Source organism: Grus americana, chromosome 4 (assembly GCF_028858705.1).
Source record: "Grus americana isolate bGruAme1 chromosome 4, bGruAme1.mat, whole genome shotgun sequence".
In the NCBI taxonomy this organism is placed as follows: Eukaryota; Metazoa; Chordata; class Aves; order Gruiformes; family Gruidae; genus Grus; species Grus americana.
The window spans coordinates 40,437,709-40,460,643 of record NC_072855.1 but is presented as its reverse complement, the minus strand read 5'-3'; the positions used below and the strand labels follow the sequence as shown (position 1 = coordinate 40,460,643).

Here is a 22,935-nt window from a genome sequence, read left to right as displayed (position 1 = left end):
CCATGCTCCATGGCTGAGGGTCCTGCTGGAACCATCGTGGAGATACAGGAAGTGGCAATGAGTCATGTCTGAAGCAAATTCAATTGAACCAAACAAAATAAAACCAAAAGAAACCAAAAAAACTGTTATATCTGAGCTAATAGATTTTCGTGTTTGGCTTCTGTAATCAGAGCTAATGTTGCCTCATGCAGACTCCTGGCCAACGCAATCCCTAAAGTAAGTGCTGCTGGTTGCGAGCTTGCGCTCGAGAAATGTGATGATTCACTGTCCCCCAAGGATAGCCTGTGCCTCATTAAGAGATAAAATCCAGAAGCCTAGCACTCATGTTAAATACTAAGCCGTGCGCTGATATCTGACACGGTCAGAGCAACAAAGTCTCTCCCACGGGCCTCAGAGCCAGCAGCCCCCATGTGTGCTAGCAACCGCCGAAAGGCAGAGATGCCCACGCCATGCCACCACCCGCCTCTTCCTGGCTCTTGTGCAGAAAAGGAGCCGGCATCAGCCAAATGCCTGTGTGAGCCAAGGGCACGCAGCAGCGGCACAGGGAACTGCTCCGAATCCAGCCCCAACATGAGAAGTTTGGGTTGAGAAGAGGTTGGTTCCCACAGTCCCCCTGGTTGACCCCCCAGGGGGTTGCTCCTAGTTTCTTGGATAAGGAAGGGCCTCAAAGGTGCTGTTGTGTCCCACACCAAACCTTTACATCGTGGCAAGGCTTTTTACACATCATAAGCTGCACACTCATACCCCTGGGAGTGGGTTTTCTAGGGGCTTGAAGTCTCCACAGAGGCCAGTGCTCACAACTTTTTAGAAGTCAAAGGTATATCATGACAATCACAAGAGCAAAATGTTTCTTAATATGTATTTTTTCCTGTTGGTACAGAAAAGGCAAAACATTTTTGTCCTTATATTCTTAAAATTATACACTTAAAAGAAATCTGTTTCCAGAAAAGATACCCAACTCATCACTTCAGGAAAATACTGACTAGTCACGGCTGGTAGTGAAAAAAAAACCAACAAACCAAACACCAAGCCAGTTCTGCGAAAAATTACTAACCCAAGGTTCATGGAATGGATAGATGTGACTTTATCCAACTGATGGGATATTTCCCATGTTTTACCACCGAGCTTATGAGGGAAAAGTAGATTAATTTTAAAAAGATATTATCAACATCTTTCACATTAAAAATCAACATAATATACTGCGTCTCATTCCCTTGAAGTTTAAGTAGAAACTCACAGTTTTCCCAACTCAAAAGAAGTCATCCTGCTTCTCTGGTTGAACAGATCTGTTGCATTAATTTACCCAGAACATCCACTTGATTTAGTTGAAATAACACTTATAAAGTAATAAATGTTTAGTTTAAGAGGAGGTTAATGAGCAAAGTTTATTACTTACTGGAAAATCATTGAAATTGAAAGCCACATATATTTACATAAAGTATGCAGCATCTGAAATAAATCCAAAGAATTTTGTTATTAATTTCCTGTGTTGTTTACATGTGTTAGAGCTATGTTTATTCCAGAAGAATCACTCACCAGGAGTGATAGAAATCAAAGTGAAAACTGGTTTATTTTTCTCAGTAACTTATTAATAACAGCATCAGGTTTTAGTGTTAGATAGATGATATGCAACAGACATTTTTCTTCAAATATATACACAACAAGTGAGAAAATTAAGCAAAGGACTGTGCAGTCAAGTGAGTTTTTTATTAAATGAAACAAAATAAAACTCAATACCATTTTTGCAATCTTCTCATTTTTTCTATTAATTCCAAAATATATTGAATAAGTTGCAACAGATTTTACAGTGCAATATTTAGTGTATGTTTTAATAACCAAATACTTACACAATGAATTGCTAATCAAGATCATAAAAACATCAAGGGTTTCGTTATGTTTTCTCACAAACGTATGAATTAAAAAAATAAATCTAAAGTTGCCTCAGTAAATCAAAGACGATAGAGTTTATAAAGTCTCCTTTTAAAGCTGGAAGGGAACACGTATCACATTTTTATGGCAAGTTACTATATGTTAAAGCAATTTCTCATTTTTCACATTTGGTATGAAAATTATCCCACGTGTTTCTTAACCTCAGACCATCTCCTCTTAGTTTTGGCACAACTGTAGAAAGCAGCTGGCTTTTTCTAAACCAGCTATGAAGGAAATTATTCATGTTGTTTCCTTAGCTCCCAGTACCGACTCCTCAGTCCTTAGGTCTGCAGAATCCTCCCTGAAGTACATGAGAGCTTTGCTATGGAGTAGGTACAGCAGCTCAGGGCTCATTCAACCCGCTTGTGGACCTGGAAAAAAAACAAATGATAAGGATAAGGATAAGGATAAGGATAAGGATAAGGATAAGGATAAGGATAAGGATAAGGATAAGGATAACTCTTGCCTTTCCAAGAGGCGTATTTTTGCCCTGGAGCCAGTTCTCATTTGTTTTAGTGAAGACAAAGGTGACCAGGATTGAGTCTTTCAAGAAAGAGTCTTCTCCTAATGCCAGATAAGTAGGTTATATTTCTGGTTTACTGTGCAATATGTGGAATCAGTCCTTTCTTTGTCATCTGCCAAATGTTTCTGGGTTTGGAGTTTGTCTTGCAACAGCTGAGGTACTCTAACAATTTAAGGATGCAGTCCTCACACCGCCGGTGTACGTGCAAGCCACCCCTCTGCTACCAAGGGACTGCCCAAGTGCTCCGGACTCTGCACACGGAAGTGAAGGGTGGAGGGGTGACAAACCACCTCCTCTGGAGGGCTTGTGAGCATGGCACTTTGCTCCCAGTGAGAAATACGGATTTTAATCCTGCCTGGGGTGCACACGTCAGAGCAACCTTCGCACCAGAGGCACGGGTGCACCAGATCCTCGCTGTGTGTGCCTCCTTGGAGCGGTCTCTGCGGTACTCTTCTGCAAGGGGAACAGACTTCTAGTTTTCAGCCCTATTGCCCTCCGAACCCAACTCTGCTGTGGGAGGTTTTAACACTTACTTAATGAGGACTATGTGTGAGCATACATATGGATATGTGTATATCTGTCTACACATACACACAATATAAATTAACTAAACATGTTACTAGGATACATCAGGAAAACCACATCCAAACAGAGAGTCCAATATGGAAAAAGCTATTAAAAGATCCCAGTGTTTGAGCTTGTTGTGTACAGGAATAAATATGATTACAGGATACTAATCTTATATTTTGTTCTTTTCCTGCTGGCATTTATAAGAGGTGTTGTCCTTCCAGGTGTAAAGGGAAGACTGCAAACAGTAAAGCAAATCTGGTCTTCACAAATAATGTGATGCTCATAATTAAATTGTCCACCTCAGGAAAACTTGGGGATGAGCTTCATAGTTAAAATGAAGTTTGGGAATTGGTACCAGCTTTTGTTTAAACAAAAGGTCCAAGAGCCCTGCACTTAGAGCTCTTAAGAGAAATGCAGTCAAGAAGGATCTTTGTGCTCCAGGTGCCCAGAAGATCAGAGTACCCTCACATGAATGTAAGTTCATTACTGAAAGACAAAGGCAAGCATGAACTTTACAATCTCCTTTTCATCACAACCTTCTTTTAGGATGCCTAGTTAGCCTAAAGAATTTTCCTCCTTCATCTGAAATGCAAAGACACATAGTCAGAGGACACAAGAACTGCAGGCTCAGTGCTGGTGTGCACCATCCTGAGGCAGCCCTCAGGCTTGCAGGAAGGAGGAGAGCCTGGAGATGCCCTTGCAGCCCTAAGGTGACGATGGCCCTGGTTTGCCAGGGCTCTGCCACAGTCCTTAAGCAGCTCATGATGGACCAGGATATGCCAAATTAGCCAGCTGGCTAATATTCCTTGCTGAGTCAAGGGATTGAACCGGATATGCTTTCCCTGTCACAGTTACCTGTTTAGGTCTTGTGATGCTCTACATAGCGATGGTCTGGTTTTTGAACACCCTGCTGCCTGCTGTACTACTTCCCCTGAGCTCTGCACCCTACACACAATGCTGTAAAGACAGAGAAATAGCCAAGGTACCAAAGCTCAGCTCTGTGAGTCAGGCTTGGATAGGGAGAACAGAGGTCTGGGCAGTTAAAATAAAAAATAAATTAAAAAAATTAAATTTAAAAAAAAAAGTGTCTCCCAGGTAGACTCTTAGAAAGATGCGATACAGGCCTGTAGTTCCCCTGGGAGCAGCGCCTGGTCCATCTCACATGCTTCAGCTGACATGATGGTATAGCAGTTGACATTTCCACCATGCTCAGGCTGGTAATGTGCAACTTCTCTGGGCAAAGCCAAATGTCCCAGCCACAGATGCTTTCTGAAGTGTCAGAGCATGTAATGAAATGCTAATTTAAATGGCAGTAGTCATGTGACTAAAAGGCTGCGATTTTTTTCTAGTCATGATTTTCCAAACTGGAATTCCTCTTGGAATTGCCTTTGAAGTCAGTAAAGAACCTCCCATTGGGTTTAATGCAAATAGAATCAGCCCTCACTGGAGATTTTAGTAGAGCAGAGAAAAACATTTTTCCTGTTAAAAGATTTTCCTATTAGTACAGACACATAAAAGCCTTCTCAAAGCTATAATGTTAAGTATTTTATTGTCCTGCCAAACCTCATCAATTCTCATTGTTTAGCAAAAATGGCACAGACATTCTGAGTTGCTAGCTATGGCATTTTCTGCATATTAAGATCAATAATATGCTTTACAAGGAATAAAGGGTTGTCTAATGAGAAAAGTCTTTCAAAAGTCAAGACAATTCCAACTGTTATGAATGATTACAAATTATGTGGTTAATTTTATGGGCTTGGAGTAGGGGAAGATTAAAACCTTGGGCACATGAACCGTACTTCTACACTTCCTTTCTTCACCAGCAATTGTACCTCCCCAAAACGTCCCCTGCTGATCACCTGTGTGAATTCTAGGAAACGTTAGTTTGACTGCCAGCATAAGGAGCTAAATTTTCTATTTCAGCGCCATCCCTGGGCTCTTAAAATATTTATGGGAATAAATTTCTTTGACAGGCTGTACTAACATATACAGAAGGAAGACTTGGTTCAGATCTCTCAAAAGTTGTGCTTTTTGGACCCTATGCTCTACTCCTTATTCAAACAGCCTCAGCGACTAATAGGTGCATGGGTTTGGGCCTTTGAGTTCTTTTACATGCAGATGCACATTCAAAGACCCCCTCACCTGTACTGAGCTTGGCTTGGCTCCACAAAGGCTGTGTGTGAGGTCAGGCTGAACTTCCAGGACTCAATTTTTCAGATGTTAAGGGCAACACGAACTCCGAACGAGGAATCTGTGGAGGGAGAGCAGCCACAGCGAGGGGATGGCAGCATCAGTGGGTGGCGGAGGAGGAGGTGGCTGCACACAGCTTGTAGGATTTGTCCTCAAGAAGGGTAGGCATCCAGAGTGTGTGTACTCCCCGGGGGCTCCAGCTGCTGTTAGCCCATGCCAGCAATGCCCCACATAAGTGACATGCTGCGCTGGTGCCTTTGAGGAGATGTGTTTCCTGCTTTCCAGCCACACGGGCACAGCTACTCGCTGTCCTTACCCAGTATCTAGAAGTCCCTCACTACTTCATGCAGCCTAAACAGGGCAGTCCAGTTTGGACCTTTTCCAAAGCCTCTCCACCGACTACTTTGGGACAGATCGACATATCAGATGCTTAAAAAAACTCCCACCCTTTTTTCCAAGGGAACAAAATCTCCTGCAAGCAGCTCAGCACTACCTAGGTTTGTCAGGGACCTGATTGCCCAGCTTAATGGCTTATAGTCCTTTCCTGAATTGTGGTGGTGGAAAATAAATCTTTTTAATCAGAAACTGAAAAATATGTTATTTTTTATAGAAATGAGGCTCTGGAGACCTCATTCACTTCCTTAGGAAGGTTAAACTTTTACTTCCCACCCTCTGTAAAAGTATACTGGTGGCTGGGTAGAAGCTGTGCTGGTGTTGGCACAGAAGAAGGGAGAAGAGAAGAGGGACCAAATTATTAATTGTGCCATGCAGATTAACGCAGCTTCAAAGGAAAGAAGACTATTTCTTCTCCCTGTCCTTTGGATGCCTGATATAATGTAAGCTACAGACCACAGTGATGGGACATGTGGTTGTGAATTCCCTAAAGCAGAGAGATGAAGAAGATGGACATTGCTAGCTCCCTCAACTCCTGCATGACTAACAACCTACTCTGCAAAATGGGGCTGACTGCACTGTCTCACTGATGGCATTTCCCCACTGTGCCCCGGTGCCACCGTGTTTTGTGCAGACCCCGTTTGTGCGAGCATGTGTTACACGTGCGCTGCCAGAGCCGGCTTCTCCAGGGAGGAGGAATGCTTTGTCTGTGAATCTGGATGGGATTAGGTGTGAGATACACACTCAGCCCTGTCAAGACCAAAAGGCTTCGGTGCATGTGCAGAGCAGAACTTCAGGCATCTCAGAGACTTCCCTGGTGCCAAGGGAGTTACTCGGTAAAGGCATGATGATATGAAAAAAGATAGTCTGCATATAAGCACCAGATTTCCGCCTAATCCCCGGTGTTGGTATGTTTGTGAGCTGGACTTGTGTCCCAGTTAAGTAATAGGAGCTTCCTAGGTGCAGACAGTATGAAGTATTGCAGTGACCCTTTCTAAACGCTGTGCCTTGGAATCTCTGCAAAGACGTTAAGTTTTTCTCTAGATTTGTTACAGCTATGAGATATGAGTACACATATAAATACATAGCATTTATTGTAATATACTGCAGCATATTAATTGATGCACACAAACATACTGCTCTTTTTTATAACCTCTCAAAACAACATGGTATGAATGAATGAAAAATTTTCCAAAAAACTATAGAAACAAATCATCATTAAATATGCTCCAAATCCCAGGTTCCCTCCTAAATCAGAATTTTATTTAATTTATTACCTAAAACATTTATAAGACTGTTTTCTTGAATACTTACACAGAACCAAATGGTCTTAATTTCATTTCCAATCTTCTCTCCACTCCCCACCAGTCCAGAGCCTTAAAATCCTCCTCCATTTCCCATCACAACCCATCTTGGATCCTGCTGTGCCTCCAGACCCTGGCAGATCACAGTGGGGAGCCACACACAGTCGCTAAGCAAGGCTAAAGGGACATCCATCAAGTCCTTGGACTTGAGGTGGAGACAGTTGCTGTGTTTGGCTGAGCTAGGAGTTGGCTGGTAGGGTAGATGCGAAGCAGGTGAGATGTTGATTGCGGCGGCTGAGTTTGAACGTGGGTGTTGGATTGATGCCCAGTTTGTACAGCGAAGTGGCAGAAGATGAGTTAAATCTGCAGAGACCCAAAAAGATAATTAAAAACACCCCTGGATGACAATGGCTATTAACTTGCCACAAGTCGCTGCATCCCACGGAGGAAGAAAGGAAACAAGCAGCTCCTTGGGCTCACTTTAAGAAGCTGTATGCATGTAGTATATATGCACAGCCCATCTCTACAGGTCTATAGGTCCCTGCTGCTTCTTCACAGTCCTGCAAGGGTGCTGGGGGGCTAGGTCTGGTAGGGCGGAAAAACGCCAGGAAACACGTTTTGACAGAAAAGGTTTTGCAAGCCTCCCATGTGCACTCCACATTGCCTATCACGTGCCCTTTGATGTTGGGTTTGGTTCATAGGAAGGCGTGACACCGGATCCTCACCCCGAGACGGACAGTGCCAGCCCTGTGCACCAAGCTGTGCCTATGGCTAGCACCATCCATCCCGGGGTGAGGAGCCAGCCCCATTCCCAGCACCACTCCTGCACTCCCAGGCTCACAAGGTGTTTCTTCCCTTTCCCCTCCGCTTTTTTTTCCCCTTTTTTCCTTTCCCCCTTTTTTCCTTACCCTTTTTCTCACTTTGTTGTTGTTGTTGTTGTTTTCTTTTTTCTTTTTTCGTTTTTCATTTTTCTTTTTTCTTTTTCTTTATTTTTTATTTTTTATTTTCTTTGCTTTTTTCCTTCTTTTTTCTTCTTTCATTTTTTTTCCACTAATAACTAAGAAAGAGCTTTCTGTGTTCCTCGCTGCAAATGCAGTTGTTTCCTCCCCGACTGAAGCACGGTCTGAAATTCCTACTCTACCGGGAGGCGCAGCCCCGGGCCTGCCCCGGGCGCTGCCCCGCCGAGGGGCCGGCAGCCATGCCCCGCGGGGAGCCGGCTGGGCGGCCGGCCTGGCCGCGTACCTGCCCTGAAAGGCAATCCCCACCTCCCCCGCGGGAAGGACGAGCTCCTCAAACCCCCGACCCACGGCTGGGAGCTTGCAGCTCCCTGGCTTCAGGGGCTCGGCAGCTCCCTCTGCCTTACTCTGTGCCCGCTCTCGGCTCTTCGTGCAAGAAACCGATGGCAAAATACTAACCATAACCAAAACGGGGGGAGGAGAAAGGTCTTTTTTCTTTTTTCTTTTCTCTTTTCTTTTCTTTTCTTTTCTTTTCTTTTCTTTTCTTTTCTTTTCTTTTCTTTTCTTTTCTTTTCTTCTCTTTTCTTCTCTTTTCTTCTCTTTTCTTTTCTTTTCTTCTCTTTTCTTCTCTTTTCTTCTCTTTTCTCTTTTCTCTTTTCTCTTTTCTTTTCTTTTCTTTTCTTTTCTTTTCTTTTCTTTTCTTTTCTTTTCTTCTTTCCTTTTTCTTTTCTTTTCTTTTCTTTTCTTTTCTTTTCTTTTTTCTTCTCTTTTCTTTTCTTTTTTCTTTTTTCTTCTCTTTTCTCTTTTCTTTTCTCTTTTCTCTTTTTTTCTCGTCTTTTATCTTTTCTCTTCTCTTTTCTTTCTTTTCTTTTCTTTTTCTTTTCTTTTCTTTTTCTTTTCTTTTCTTTTCTTTTCTTTTCTTTTCTTTTCTTTTCTTTTCTTTTCTTTTCTTTCTCTTCTCTTCTCTCGTCTTTTTTCTTTTCTTTTCTTCTCTTCTCTTCTCTTTTCTCTTCTTTCTGTTCTTTTCTCTTTTTTCTTTTTTCTTTCTCTTTTCTTTTTTCTTTTTGTTTCTCTTTTCTTTTTTCTTTTCTCTTTTATTTTATTTTCTATTTTCTTTTTCTCTTTTCCTTTATCTTTTCTTTTCTTTTTTCTTTTCTTTTCCTGTTGGTTGCAGGATTTTCTTTCTTTCTTTCTTTCTTTCTTTCTTTCTTTCTTTCTTTCTGTCTTTCTTTGATGGAATCAGATTTGAAATCGCTATTCTGGAATGTCACACGGTGACTTCAGAGGAGATTATTAAAGGAGGGGTGCATTTATTCATTTCTTTTGTATCCTGTAGCCGCAGTTATAGGAGGAAAAAAAAAAAGACAAGACAAGACAAGAAGTCGGGGAAATGCCTGTTCTTTCATAAGAAGGTGTTTGCAAGCTCTGGACTGTGCCACGTGAATTTTGCAAACGGCAGTTTTGAGCTGGCATCTCACGTCTTCAGGCACTTGGGAAAGCTTTGAAAAAAAGAAGCACGAAGAAAAACCAGCCTCGCCTCCACGCGGTGCACCGAGAAGGGACTTCATCCCGTTTGCTTACTGTCAACAGTGATATCTCTCCTTCTAGCTTCTTTTTTCTTTTTTTCTTTTTTTTTTTTTTCCCTTGGGGCGGGGGGGGGGGGGGGCGGAAATCTGCTAGTAACTCCAGGCGCCCCTTGCCTGGTCTGATAAATAAGACTTAATTCTGCAGAGAAGAGCCGGAGATGACACCATGCTATCAGGCAAGGCACTCGTATCTGCCTGCCCCACCTCGCCCGAGCACGGGGCAGCAGCGGCGAGGAAATCACGTCCCTTTCCCACGGGCCGCAGCCACGGCGGCCGGAGCCCACGGGGATCGCGGGGGTGGGGGGTGGGGCACAGCTGCCAGCTCTGGGAGGGGGATCCTGGCAGACCCTGCCGCGAGCTTCACATCCAAAGGGACACTGTACTACATCGCATCACATCACATCTCCCATCCTACCATATCCTCAAACCGGAGCTTTTCAGTAAAATTCACATGGGCGTTTATGCATACACGTTGATGGGTGTTTACATATATATAAGATAATATATTCGTATATGCTTGTATTTATTTAATATGTAAAATGTATGTTTACATATTCGCCAGTTTGCATTTCTTGCAGATCTTCAGACGCATGAAACAAAGGGAAACAGCGGGAGTAACTCACTATTATTTAATAAGGTAACTAAAATAATATAATATATATTCGATTGTATTAATTTAACATCTATTACTCGTACATGTGCATGTATTGATAGACCCATATGTACAGATATTTAAGCAGACGCGCTCACACGCACGCACCTACATGCTTTGCCGAGTCCAGCCCGGGCTGGGGCTTCCCGGCCAGGCTTGATGCCCCCTCCCGCCGCGCTGAGCCCACGCAGACCCGCCGCGCACACGCGGGAGCAGCCGCGCCGCGCCGCTGCCCACGGAAGCACCTGGGGCGGGGGGTGGGGGAGGGCGGTGTTTGCTCCCACCGCTGCTGCTCTCAAACCTGTGGGGAGGGCGCGATATTCGGCTTTAAACCCCAGCAGCCTACCCTGGAAAGAGGGGTTCCCACTCTGCCTGCACCTCTGCGGTACGGGCGGCAGCACACCAAACCAAAAACAAACAAACAAAAAAATATCCCCCCCCCAAAAAAAAAAACCCACAACAACAAAAACCCAAAACCACCTTAAAACACCTTTGTCCGCGCCACGACTTAGGTATTTTTCTCTCTCTGCGTGTTTTGCGGAGAGGGAAGGGGAAGGGGAAGGGGAAGGGGAAGGGGAAGGGGAAGGGAAGGTGCTCGGCGGCAGCAGGCGCGGGGGTGGCACGGCGGTGCTGCCGGCGGTGCGGGGGGGGGAACTGGCAAACTGGGGCATGTGGACGGCTGCAGCTCGCTAGTGCCACCCGCTACCTGCCCCGCGGAAGGCGGAGAGTTTGCGGCTACGGATATTACGCGGAGACAGCTCTCTGCGGGTCACACCTGTTAGTAAGAGCCCTCTGATGCTCGGGTCCCTATATCCTCACCCTCACCTGGCGTCTGACGAGAGCATCCTTTCCCTGAAGATACTGTTAGCTCTCGACTTGTGAGTCTATAAGCTATTTTAATAAATTATATCACCAAGCTGAAATGAGCCCTACCCTCAGGGCTCTGGCCTGCAGCAAGGTGAGAGAGGAGACCCTCCATAATTACACCTGAGCAGTGGGGGCATCTTCCTGGTTTGTGTAGCACCACCACCGCAGGTCCCTCACTTTGCACAGGGTTTAGGGTCCTGCTGAGGCCTGGGGAGGGTGATGGAGGAAGTGGCCCTCTCCGTACGGGCATCCGGATCGGCAACCGCTGCAGGGGGCTGGGTAGGCGTGGGGAGGAGCCGGAGGCTGGAGACCGGCGGGCAGTGAGGAGGGTCCCCGCGCTGCGCCTGCCGCCGGGGGGGTGCCCGCCGCCCGTCCCCCCCAAGGAAAGCGAGGAGCAGCGGGCTGAGCCCCGTGGGATCGGAGTCCTCGGGTTGCAGAAGGGGTATGAACCAGGTCGTTGTCTCTGCTGTGGTAGTTTCTTCCACTGGGTGGGTGGGAAGGGGGGAGGCCCTCCTTTTCTGTCTGTTCGGATGGTCCGGCTGGTGAAAAGTAACGTGAGGGCTTGCAAACTCAATGGGAAGCTATAAATGTCGGTAAGTCTCTTCGTTCGTGCCCGGACACGAAGTGTCCACTTCCCCTGTCATACACAGAGATCCCCGGGTCACTTTGTGAGCACAGCCCGCGGGATGTAACCCTGCTGAGGTGGGACCCGGCCGGGGCAGCGCCGCCGTGCCGGCTCCCAGGAACGGCAGGGAGAGGCTGCAGCCAACCTGGGCCTGCCCGAGGGGGGCTGTGTGTGCCTCGGGCAGGGACAGGCAGACGGGGAAATCTCTGCGTCCGCCGCCTGGGAACCAGCCTGTCTCGGAGATGTCCGCAGCCTGATCCTCGGGAGCCGTCCTGGCAGCGCACCCGCGGTTTCTCCCCGTGCGGCACACACCGCAGCCGGCCTGTGGTGTATTTCCAGGCGGCGATGGGAAAAGCCAAATCAGGGCAACAGAGTGTCCCGCCAAGTGCATATTACTGACGGATTTCCCTTCCCTGCCACAACATTTTAAAAGGTTTTGAACGGAGAGCAAACGCGGAGCTGAGGGATGCTGCGACGTTTACAACGCTAAGAGCGCTCACACGTAGGCGGGGGATGGAGTACCTAAAGGTGCATGACGCACACTTACTGCCCACCGACCTGGTGTTTCGGCCTTCCCCGGAGCAAGAGAAGGACTGCTGGTGAGCTGAAGGGTGCAAGGAGAGACGCACCCCTGTGTGTACCTGCGGGGCGGGGAGTGCTGGAGGGGAGCACGGCAGACCTGGGCTCCAGAGATGCGCTCGCTTTGCGCCGGAGACAAGCCCCGGTTTTGGGGGGCCAAACCCGCCGAATAAAACCCTTGAAGCTCCGAATGCCAACCTGCAAGTCCCACTGCCTCAAAGGCTGAGCACAGCTGGCCTGCCCGTCAGACATTGCAGGATCAGGCCTTCTGGGTGAATTGTGTGCTTCTCGGAGACGAGGGCTCTTGCTGCGAGGTGGGGAGATCCCCGTCGATCGGTTTTGCTGGGGACAGTGTTTCCAAGTTTGGAAAGAAGTAGCAAGAAATGTCATCTGGAATGTCCCAGGGATTACTTCAGTGGGAAAAAAGGACGGGAAATGCTCCCCCCGATCGGGTCTTTCCTGCGGCGTGGGTTGTTATCGCACCGTCCCTGTGAGCTTCGGGAAAGAGAGGTCCTCTCCCTGCCCTTGGCGTTGCGGAGTGAGTGGTGAGGCTGGGGACACATCAAACGCGAGGACAGATCCCGGCCTGGCTGCATTTCTGCATTTTGCTCTGCCGGAGCCGAGCGGCTGCTTGCCGGGACTGGACACCGGCCGCCGGGCCGGGGCGGGGCGGGGCCGGGGCGGAGCGGTACCGGCTGCCGGCGACCGCGGCGGGAGGCGGCTGAAAGGTGCGAGACTCAACCACAGATGCGATAAACACCCACACCCCCAGAAAAAAAAAAAATACGCCGGCTACAGGCAATATCTAGCCTGCTTTTGATCTCCTCCTCCTCCCCCGGGACCTTTCCCTCCCGCCCGGCGGTGCTGGCTGCAAAGCCCGGACCGCATAGCTGACCCCGAGCCGGCTCTCCACGCCGACGGACTGGCATCTGAAACATTACCCAGGGAGCTGGAGCGGCTCTGGCAGTATCCCCCAGCTCTTCCCGAAAAGGTATCCCGGGAATCTTTCCCCTCCCCTGCCCTTCGAAGCCCCTGCAAAGAAAGCAGGCCCAATGTGTTAGCCTAAGCACGAAGCATCCGAGGAATTTCCACCAGGGAAACGAGCCCTTTCCGCGGGGCTGGCGGCGCTCCCCGCCGCTGCCGCCCGGCCTGCCCCGGGGGCTGGGGGCCGGCAGGCACAGCCCCCGGCGGGACCTACCTTCAGGCATGGAAGCATTTAGCGGTTTCGGCAGTATTAACTCCTAACAGGGTGTGAAAAGTATTGGGGATTGAAAAAGCAGTGGGAAAGTGGAGGCTTTCCAAGTCAGGCGGGCTGGAGCTTTCCTCCCCTCTGCAGGCGGACACCTTGAGCTGCTCCCGCCGCCGGGACCCCGAACGAGCAGCCCCTTCCCAGCAGCCATGGGTTAAGCAGCCCGGCAGGTGCGGTGCTTCTCGCTGTTTGACCGTGAGCTTTTATAGCTGGAAAACATGGCATCGCGTTTTGCCACCAGCCCGCTCTCCCGCATGACCCTGCCGGAGCCACGTCGCCGGGCGCGGGAGATGCCGCTCGGTGGGGCCCTGGCCTCTTTTTTGCTCCGGGTGCAGAGGCTGGGTCTTGCTCTGCCTCCAGCCGCAGCGGCCTCACACCCCCGTGTCCTTCCCGGGGAGCCCCTACTAGCCCCGCTGCCGCAGCCGGCTGAGGGGCGCAGGCACCGCCGTGCTCCTGGAGGCCCCCGGCCAAAACCCCGAGGTCTCTTCTCCTCTTCTCCCAACACCCTCTTGCCGGTTTGGTTTTTTTTTCTGTATGTTTTCTTGGGTTTTAATCTTTTTTTAAGTGTGAAAGGTCCGAAAAATAAACACGGGACAAATATTTCAGATCTGATCGAATTTAATCAGCCGTTAAGACTTGTTCTAATTTAAGCAGAGATTCACACAGCTGGCAAGGCCTCCTAGAGGGAGCATTACTATCTATAACCTGTGTCCACATTCAGAAGCTCCCTTTTTCCGCGGAGGGGGCAAACAGTGAGGTTTGGAAAAAAAAAATCTTCCGCGGCGTAATCTTAAGCCCCGGTGCCAAAAAAAAAAAAAAAAAAAAAAAAAAGAGAAGGTTTGGTTTCTCCTCGCCGAGAAAGACGGTGGATGGCGCACGAGCTCGCTCCGGTCAACCTGCACTCCCCCCGAGCACGGTGGCCCCGGAGAGAGCGGGCAAGCCGCAGGCTGCGCGCCCCGCCTGCGCTGCCCCAGGCTCCGGTGCCGCCGGTCTGCCCCTGCCCGGCCTCCTCGCCCACCCAGAGCCGCCCCCCGTATCGAGTTGTGTCGGGGTCCAGTGATGGTACCGGAGAGCGGGGTGGAGAAGCCAGGAAGGAGGATCCAAGGGTTCCCCGGGGAGGAGCGGTGCGGGGCGAGCCCCTGGAGAGGGAACCGAGCAATGCATCGCTTACCTGGCTTGCGCAAAAAGCACAAAGGAAAAATCCTTCCGCTGGGAAAAAATAAAAATAAAAATCCTCCTCGAGTACCCACGGAGCTACGCCCCGAGCGGTGCCCGTAGCCAACGGCGGGGAAAGGCACCGGCGCCGGCTCCTCCGCCGGCCGCTGCGCTCCCATCAGCCGGGCAGGGCAGGAGTGGCTGCCGTGTCTGGCTCGCCCAGCGGTTCCGAGGAACCTCGAGATAAAAAGACAGGCTCCTCCTGTGAATAAATCCATTTCTGAGCATCAGAGAGAGGTTTTACATAAATAAGGAAAAAAAAAAAGCCCCCTCCGACCTGTGATTGAGGGACAGTTAAAAATCATTGCCCGTGTTAAGAGGCAGAAGACCAGGTTACGGGGAAAACTACCTTCTTTCAAAGCCCGATAATGGCCATACGATTCATTAGGTTACTTAATCCTAATAACCTCGCTAGCATCAATCCCGGTGACCCAGCCCATTAAGCACCACCAGCGAAACCCTATAAAACAGGCAAGGGGAATGTCCAACATATGAGCACATTTATTAGCATTATGTTCCTGAGATAACATGCCCCCGGCTCCCCTGCTGCAGGCAGGTTGGGGAAAGAGGGAGTTCTGTTTTGGCAAGGGCTGAGCGCAGGACCAGGGCTCTGGAAGAAGGGTGGCTAGTCCCACCGTCACTGTCACCCACGGTCTCCCGTCCTCTCTGTTTTCCTCCTGCGGTCCTCGTCCCTCCAGCCAAACAATAGCTACATTTGTGGCTAGCATTTTTTCTCTCTGATTAAACCCAGGCCGACCAATGGCAGCCAGAACGAAATAAAACGCACAGAGTAACATTTCGATCATAAACGGGAGTTAACAGCTTAAAAAGAAAAAAAGGGGGGGAATGGGGGGAAGGAAGACAAAAAGGCTCCCTTCCATCAAAACGTGTCAGTGAGTCATTGCAATATCACCCTCCGTGGAGGAGGAGGCTGAGGGGGAGACAGGGGAAAGGGAAATCAGGGAAGCAGCAAGTCCGGTTTCTCCCGTGCCTTCCAGAGCCGCAGACAAACCGGATGCCTCCCCGGCATCTCCCTGCCAGGGTGAGGTCTCTGTAATTTACGACACGCGAGTTGTTACGGTATTTGCCACGGCTCGGAGCGGGGCTGCTCGGGGCGAAGGCACATGCAAGCGATTAGGGGAGCGGGCGGCTCCCGCCGGCCGGGGCGGGGGGGCACCGCTGCTAGCGGGGCTCCCCGGCGGGGCGGCTGGGCCTCCCCTCCGGCCGTCCCCAGAGAGGCAGCGCCGCTCCGCTCCCGGCTGGGAGTTAAACCCCTCCCAGGATCTGCAGAGGAACAAACCATCCTCGAACGTTGACTCTCCACAATTCCCCCCCAACATCCCTTTTTTTTTTTTTTTTCCCTCTCGGTTTCTAGAGAAAAATCCACCCAGAGACAGCGGGATGGTGGTGTTTGCACGCTGGCCGCACGATCAGAGGTGCTGGCCCGGGGTAACGAGGGCGCCCGGCAGAGACCGGCCGCAGGCCCCCGCCGTGCCCGCCCCAGGCAGGAGCGACGGGGCGGGCGGGCAGGAGCCGTGAGCGCATCCCCCGGAGACGGCACAACTCCCGGTTCTAGGTGGCCGGGAAGCGTCCAGCCCTCACAGAAAGCTGACGTGATCCCTCGCTATTTTCGCAATAGTTCTAACACGCTGGCAGCGATGAAAGAAAGAAAGGCGGCGGGGAGGGAACAGCAGCGCCCTGCCGAGCTGCCCGTTCCCGGTGCTGCAGGCTCTGCAGAGGATTTGCCGGTGATAAACGCTGCGGGCTGACCCCGCAAGCCCTCCTTCCCGGGAGCGGCGCCCACCCCGTCCCACGGGGTGCCCGGGGCACCGGCTGCTCCGCCGCTGTGGGGTTGGGGGAGAGGTGCGCCCTGCCCCACACCTCCGCAACTGACAGCGTTTCTGTTATTAAACCCTTTCACGTTTTTTTTTCTTTTTTCCTCAAGGGCTTTTTTTAACTCGTTAAATGTTTCTCTGGCTTGGAACTTGTCATAACAGGAGCCTGCTTTATTTATGGGGTTATTTATTCCTTTTACGCGCAACAACAATATCCCGATCACAGTCCGTTTGGAAGAAGGAGTTGCCAAAAACAAGAAAAAAAGGGACAGAGAGAGGGAGAAAAAAGAGGGCAAGAAAGAGAGATGAGAAAGAAGGAGGGAGGGAGGGAAGGAAGGAGAAAGAGAAGGGAAGAAAGGAAGAAAGGAAGAAAGGAAGAAAGGAAGAAAGGAAGAAAGGAAGAAAGGAAGAAAGGAAGAAAGGAAGAAAGGAAGAAACAAAGAGGAAAGAAGGAAGAAAAAAAACACACATGCCAGCCCTTCAAAATTAAAACAAGAAGCCCCGAAGTATTCTTTTTGGTATTAATATTATTTAACATTTAAAACTCCGGGAACTTCAAACAAACTTTTTTTTTGTAGGGAAAAGAAAGAGGAAAGAACTATTCTCTGGAAACCATTTGTTCACAACTCGAACTGTGCCATTTTGGCTTAGAAACAAAACTCGAGACGCCCAACCCTGTTCCCCCCTCCACCCGGCATATATCTTTTCAGCACACATTTTAAAATAAATATCCTTACGAGTCTTTCCAGAATGCCTCCTTGTTATGAATTGATAGGATACAACATACCCCAGCTGTGTGCCTGGAAGTTGGGATTTAGTCCTTTAAATACCAGGACAACATCTGCGGGGAAAACAATTACGGCGGCTTCAGCCCCCTTCCCTTACGCGCTGCCGGCTGGTGACTGGGGGGCGGGGGGGGCGAGGATGGGGTAGCCCCGTCCCTGCGCTCAGGAGATGTGGGGGGGCTCCCCGGGCACCGGCCAGGGGGGTTCGCTCCGGGCTCTCGGGGCAGCCCCGCTGAGCAGCAGACAGGCACTTCGTGGGCTGGATGCAGATAACCCGGGGAGAGAGCCCCCAAATAGCCTTTGCTTCGGCGAAAGAGATTTTTTTTTTTCTGGCTCTCCGTGCAAGCCCCTTTTAATTTTACCAGCGTTTTCGTTCCTCTAGTCAGGAAGTAAAAATAAAGCAAATTCAGTAAACTATCTCCACTGAATTTAAGAAAATGATGAAAAAAATTGCCGGAGCTCTACTCCAAGGTGTCCGGTTTGGGAAACACGGGGCGAATCTGACACGTTTTTCGTCCCAACGGAAGATTAATGAAATCTCGAGGATATTTTCGTAGGGCGTTTACTTAGTAAAGTTTTTCTGTAGCTATTTTGTCTTCATTTTAGCATTTACAGTGTGATGTTCTGTTTTGGAGCTTACAACAGGTGTCAGGGCTCTCTTCAGGGGCATATATATATGTGATTAAATAAAATGATCACTTTGTCTATTTTAAACCATATGTGTGCAAAATAAATAACAGAGAAATGTCAAAGTTTTAAACACCTTCTATGCTTATACAGCTTAGAAGCTTAGACTCAGTCAGAATGTATTATATGACCTTATCATGTTTCAGTCTCTATTTTCTTGTCACTTCTAATGAGACGCTGCAGTGGGAACTATCACTGCCCGTCTTTAATAAGCTGTACTCTTTTAATCTTAAGTTAGTGTATGTCTTCTTAGGGCTGAACAGTTTCAAAAATAAGAAAGACGCGCGAGTAATGGCATTACAAATGACGTAATAAATATAAGAGTATTGACATCTACTACGATGATCGGCCATCAAAAATACAAAGTATGATTAAGGTAATCACCATGCTTGAGGTGATTTACCTCTAGAAAATGAGTTACAGCGTGATATTCCCTGCCCTCAACCAAGACGGGGGGAAACAAACAAACAAACAAACAAGGAACATCGTTTCTAACAGATGATTTACAGAGTGGGACCCAGCGACCAAAAAACCTGAGTACTGAGCCCCTAACCCAAGGGGATGCAGAGCTCCCTTATCCATGCCCTCACATGTATGCCTACGTCCAAACACTCCTATAGCTAGCGTCTAACGCACCAGCGGTGTGTTACTCCGGGTCATAGAGCAGGGTATAAAACCCTCACAGGTCTAGTGATTTTAGGTTGCTGATTGCTTTAGGGAAGCTCCAGAGAGTTTAAAAAATGTGTCTGAGGATATTTTTTTCCTTTCTTTTCTTTGGCACCCCCCTCCCCGGCTGGCGAGTGCAGACGCCCGCCGCGCCAGGCACCGGCTGGGCAGGGAAAAGGGGGTCCGAGGCGGGCGGACCCGGGCTCCCCGGCCATCGCCTTGCCCCGCCGGGGGATGCGTGGGCTGCCCACGGAGCTCCCGCCAGGGCGGAGCCCGGCACCCCCTGCGCCCGGGGGTAGGGGGAACGACACACCCCCTTGCCTGTGGAAGGCTGCTCTCCAAACCAAATCACGGCTTGTCTCTCCTCCCTAGCTCCCCTCGGGACTCCCACCCCGGAGTCAAGCCCGAGCCGGTTTCCTAAAGGCGAACTGCCTGTTTCAGAGCCCTTTAAATCCCAGCCTGGCCCCAGGATACAACGCACTCGAGGATGATACGCGGCCGCGGGAAGGATGCCAAGGTAGCCCCAACGTGGGGGCTGGGGGATATTTAAGGCGAGGGAGCAATGAAATATTGAAAGGACTTGCAGCGCTCACGGCAAGGTGAGGTCCAGCGGGGACAGGGGGTCCCAGCCCCTGGGGTGCTGCCCTGCGCCCACCGCACACGCCCCTGCCAAGTGCGGCCGCAGAGCTCCGGCAGCGGCAAACCGCTTTTTTTTTTCTTTTTTTTTTTTTTCTCCCCCCTCCCCCGAAAGTACTAAATTCACACGCAGAAAATGGCAGAAGGGGAACGAAGGGCTCTGCCCCTGCACCCCGCCCTGCGTCCCTCCAGCCGCCGGAGCTCCCCGAGTCCGTCTACCTCTCCCAGAGGATGGATGTGCTTCATACCCCTACCACGCATGGAAACCCAGGCCATCCTGCGAACGACATGTTGCCTAAATAAAGATAAAACGTGCTGTACATCACAGGCTTTCCCGGTTATTCTCAATGACTTGTCGATTCCTCCCCTCCCCACCCCACCCCGGCACACGTGCAATGATAGAAAATGGTTTTAAATGACGAGGGGTCACGTAGAGCCATCCTGATCGTTTAGTAAAAATAACAGAGCTATTATAGAGCTGAAGGAAGGACCCAGGGAGTCCATCCACACATGCTTCAATATTGTGTCTCGACTGCACGCACACAGAGTCATATATATATGTATACACACACACACACATATATATAGCCGGATCGTCCCATGTGAGCCTCCTCAGCACTCTCTCATTAGGCCGTAAATGCGCGCACAGATGACGGTGTGCGCCCATGTGTGTCTGGGGAGGGGGACACGGACACGGACACGCACACGCACACGCGGAGGGGCTGCTTGTATCTTCGGGATGGAAACGCACGTAAAGCCTTTTATGAGAGCTCGGGAGACAGCATTTGCTCACTAGCCTACACTTTTTTTTTTTTTCATCTCTATTGCCGAAAACTGGAAATAATTAAATTCTTTAAAGGTTTACTTTTGAAACCATGGCTGGAGTAAACTATGATTCAGGTGTAAATAATTACCAAAGCCATGAAAACGGCAACTGCTACATGTGGTTTATTCATTGCTTTTCTTCATCTTCTTCTTTTTTTTTAATCGTTTGATCATTTTAATACTTAACTGTTTGCCAAATTCACATATTTGTAATTTACTAAACTTTATTGTCTATACCAGGATAGGGATGTTGTACATTAGATTCCAGAGCCGTCCTGCCCTGCCCCGGTGGAGAAGCTTGGCTGGAACAAACTGGATGGTCCTCAAGAAGGGGTAACGCTATTACCCCGGTACATGGAAAAGCTTTCCATATCAGATTAGAGAAAATAGAACTGAATGAAGATTCTTTCCCTTTCATAAACGCTACCAGACCTACTCGATTGTAGATTCCAGAAAAGAAATGTGTTATTGAAGAAAAGAAATTGTTTAAACACAATAGATCCATGCCCAAATGAGAGCATTCCCTGGGGCAAGACAAGCAGGATTTGGCCTGAGAGCATAAAAATAGAAGTATCCCTTAAGCAAAAGTTCAGGAGAAACAGGAGAAATGTGGACATACAATATACACCATATAAACAAAAGTCTAGGATTTATTTCATCCCCATTTTCTTCAGTGTGCATCTACTTTTTTTTCCCCCTCCTTCTTTTGCCTACTCTGCAATTTCAACCCATTTGTCTCTTCAGGAAGCCATGGTAGAAAAAGGCAGAGAAATAAGCTTTTTTTTTTCGCGTGTGTCCTCTTTTAAAATCTTTTTGCATAGTAAGACACCACTTGAACATGTTCTGGTGTTGTAAAAGTGTTTTTTATCAGGCTGTAAATTACTGCCCCTCTGACAGAGCAGCCGGAAATGTAAATCACACCGTTGAACTAAAGTTATGAAAAAGTTTGTTCCCTTTTCTGCGTCCTAGGAAGATTGCGGGGCTGCTGGATTAGGAAGGGAGAGGGGTAGGCTTGTTTACTATTTTCCTGCTCCACCAAACTGTTGGCTCCACGATGCCTGGGACTTTGATGAGAAAGAATGGACAATGTGCAGAGTCCCTTCCTATGACACCCAGGCCACCGCCACTTGGGAGGTCCTTTGGCCTAATGCAACCACAGCTAACTGCTCCCAACAGGAGGCTCTGTGGATCAGGCAGGGTCACAATTATACTTCTGCTAAAGGCAAGAGCCTTTCTTTTTTTTTTTTTTTTTTTTTAAAAAAGGAGAGAAAAAGAGAGAGGGGAGGGGGCTGGGTGAGCGGTTGAATTAAAGCCTTTCAATTCATCTGGGGAAGGAAAGACCGAGAGAGCAGGGTTAGTAGGGATCGCTTCCAACAGACGAGCAAAATCAGGTTGTTTCCATCCAGAGGAAAGTGACGGGGGATGAGGTCTGGGGCGCTCTGCACGGGGGTCACCCCCGACCCCAGGGCTGTCACGCCACATCGCTCGTCGTTGGGAGCGGCAGGCCTCCCCCGCGGCCGTGGGGGCTCATCCGCTGGCGGGAGACCTCGCTGATGCCAGAGAGATTACATGTGCATTGCTCCTCTAGGGTGGGGAGGAGAGGACACCACAGCCACAGCCCGCAACAAACCCTTAAGCATCACCCACTTGCGCCGAGGGGGGAGAAGGGCTCTAGGAGGAGACGCTCCAGCCCCTTGGCCTTTGATTTCGGCACTCGGGGGGCGCGAATATTTTCCAAGGGTGGTGGGGAAAGGCGGGAGCATTGATACACGCTGTGTGTTTCGAAGAAGGGGCTGAGTTCCCCGGCGCTGTTAAACCCCGTGCTTCTTGCAACGGTGAGGAAAAACGAAGGGGCGGGGGGGGGGGGGAAGAGACGGGAGACGGGGGGGTCTCCCTACCTCCGCCGCTTCCCAGGACGGCCGGTGCCGGTGATGGAAGCGGTGCTCCCTGGGCTGCAGCCGGCTCGTCCTGCCCGCTCCCGGCGGCCCGGTGGGGTCTGCGCCCAGCACCCGCCGGCAGCCCTTCCTCTCCTCCACCCGGTCTCCCTTTAAAGCCTCCGAATTCACCCCCGCTCCCGGGAGCCCGAGCCCGACGGGGCAGGGTGGGGGGTCCCACCTCGTCCCGCGACCCCCTCCCCGTCTTGCCTGGGGCAGGGAGACCCCCCCCTCGCCGCCCAACTCTAGGCAAACACACACACCACCCCCCCCTCCGGTCGCCACCGCCAGGCAGCGAGACCCGACCGGGGGAGGGGGGACGGGCGCCGGGGACCACCCCAGGTTCGGTCTCCGGCCCCGCTCGCCGCCGCCCCCCGCTTACCTGTATGAGGGTCCCCGTGCTCGGCGGCGTTGCTCGCAGCGGGCCGGGGGCGAGAGGGGAGGCCTGGGCCCCCCGGGCGGGGAAGGGCCCGGTCATGGCCCACCTCCGAGAGATCCGGCGGGAGGAAGAGAGAGGGAGGGGGAGAGGGAAAGCTTTTTTTATTTTTTCCCCCTTTCTCTCCCCGTTTGAGCCGAAGTGACCCGCAGTATCTGGAGAAGGTTTTTGAAGACGTTTGGGAGGGAGGGAGAGAGTTTTCTGCTGAGAAACTCAATCTGCCATACAGTAGCGACTGCATCTGGGATCTGTCACCGCTGACAGCACCACAGGGCACAGACATGATCTTCCGCACAACACTGCAACTCCCCAAAATACCCTCCTCGTTCCCAAGGTGTCTGCCGGGTTGCATCGCGCTCCTTCGCCAAAAGGGGGAACGCAACCTGAATCCCCGGCAAACAAAACACCGAAGGGAAGGCAAGAGAGAGCAATACTCCCCCTTCTCCCTCTTCCCCTCCGCAATGTTAAACACACAGCCGCCGAGGAAGCAGGG

The 22,935-nt window shown here is 50.0% G+C and overlaps 1 protein-coding gene across 4 annotated transcripts; it reads right to left on the bottom strand.

Annotated features, from left to right (window-relative positions):
* Positions 1-885: 885 nt before the first annotated feature.
* On the bottom strand, positions 886-22,866 carry LOC129206130 (uncharacterized). 4 transcript variants are annotated; one of them, XR_008577009.1, is made up of 3 exons: positions 7,818-8,402; positions 6,920-7,272; positions 886-2,300 (listed from the first exon to the last, which is right to left on the bottom strand). XR_008577009.1 is itself a non-coding variant. In XM_054824845.1 (3 exons), the coding sequence occupies exons 1-2, from the start codon at positions 22,792-22,794 to the stop codon at positions 6,983-6,985; spliced, it is 696 nt and encodes a 231-aa protein (XP_054680820.1). In that variant the 5' UTR covers positions 22,795-22,842; the 3' UTR covers positions 886-2,300; positions 6,920-6,982. The 4 variants fall into 4 exon arrangements, 3 of the variants coding, with proteins under 3 accessions (XP_054680820.1, XP_054680822.1, XP_054680821.1); XM_054824845.1 differs by lacking the exon at positions 7,818-8,402 and adding an exon at positions 22,389-22,842; XM_054824846.1 differs by lacking the exons at positions 886-2,300; positions 7,818-8,402 and adding exons at positions 2,310-2,905; positions 22,389-22,843.
* Positions 22,867-22,935: the final 69 nt, after the last annotated feature.

Excerpts from the sequence above, each read along its gene's own strand:
- LOC129206130 (XM_054824846.1), bottom strand. The coding sequence starts at position 22,794 with ATGCAACCCGGCAGACACCTTGGGAACGAGGAGGGTATTTTGGGGAGT. Across the intron at positions 7,273-22,388 it reads GCACGGGGACCCTCATACAG|ATTTAACTCATCTTCTGCCA; the intron begins GTAAGCGGGGGG and ends GGGTCTCTGCAG.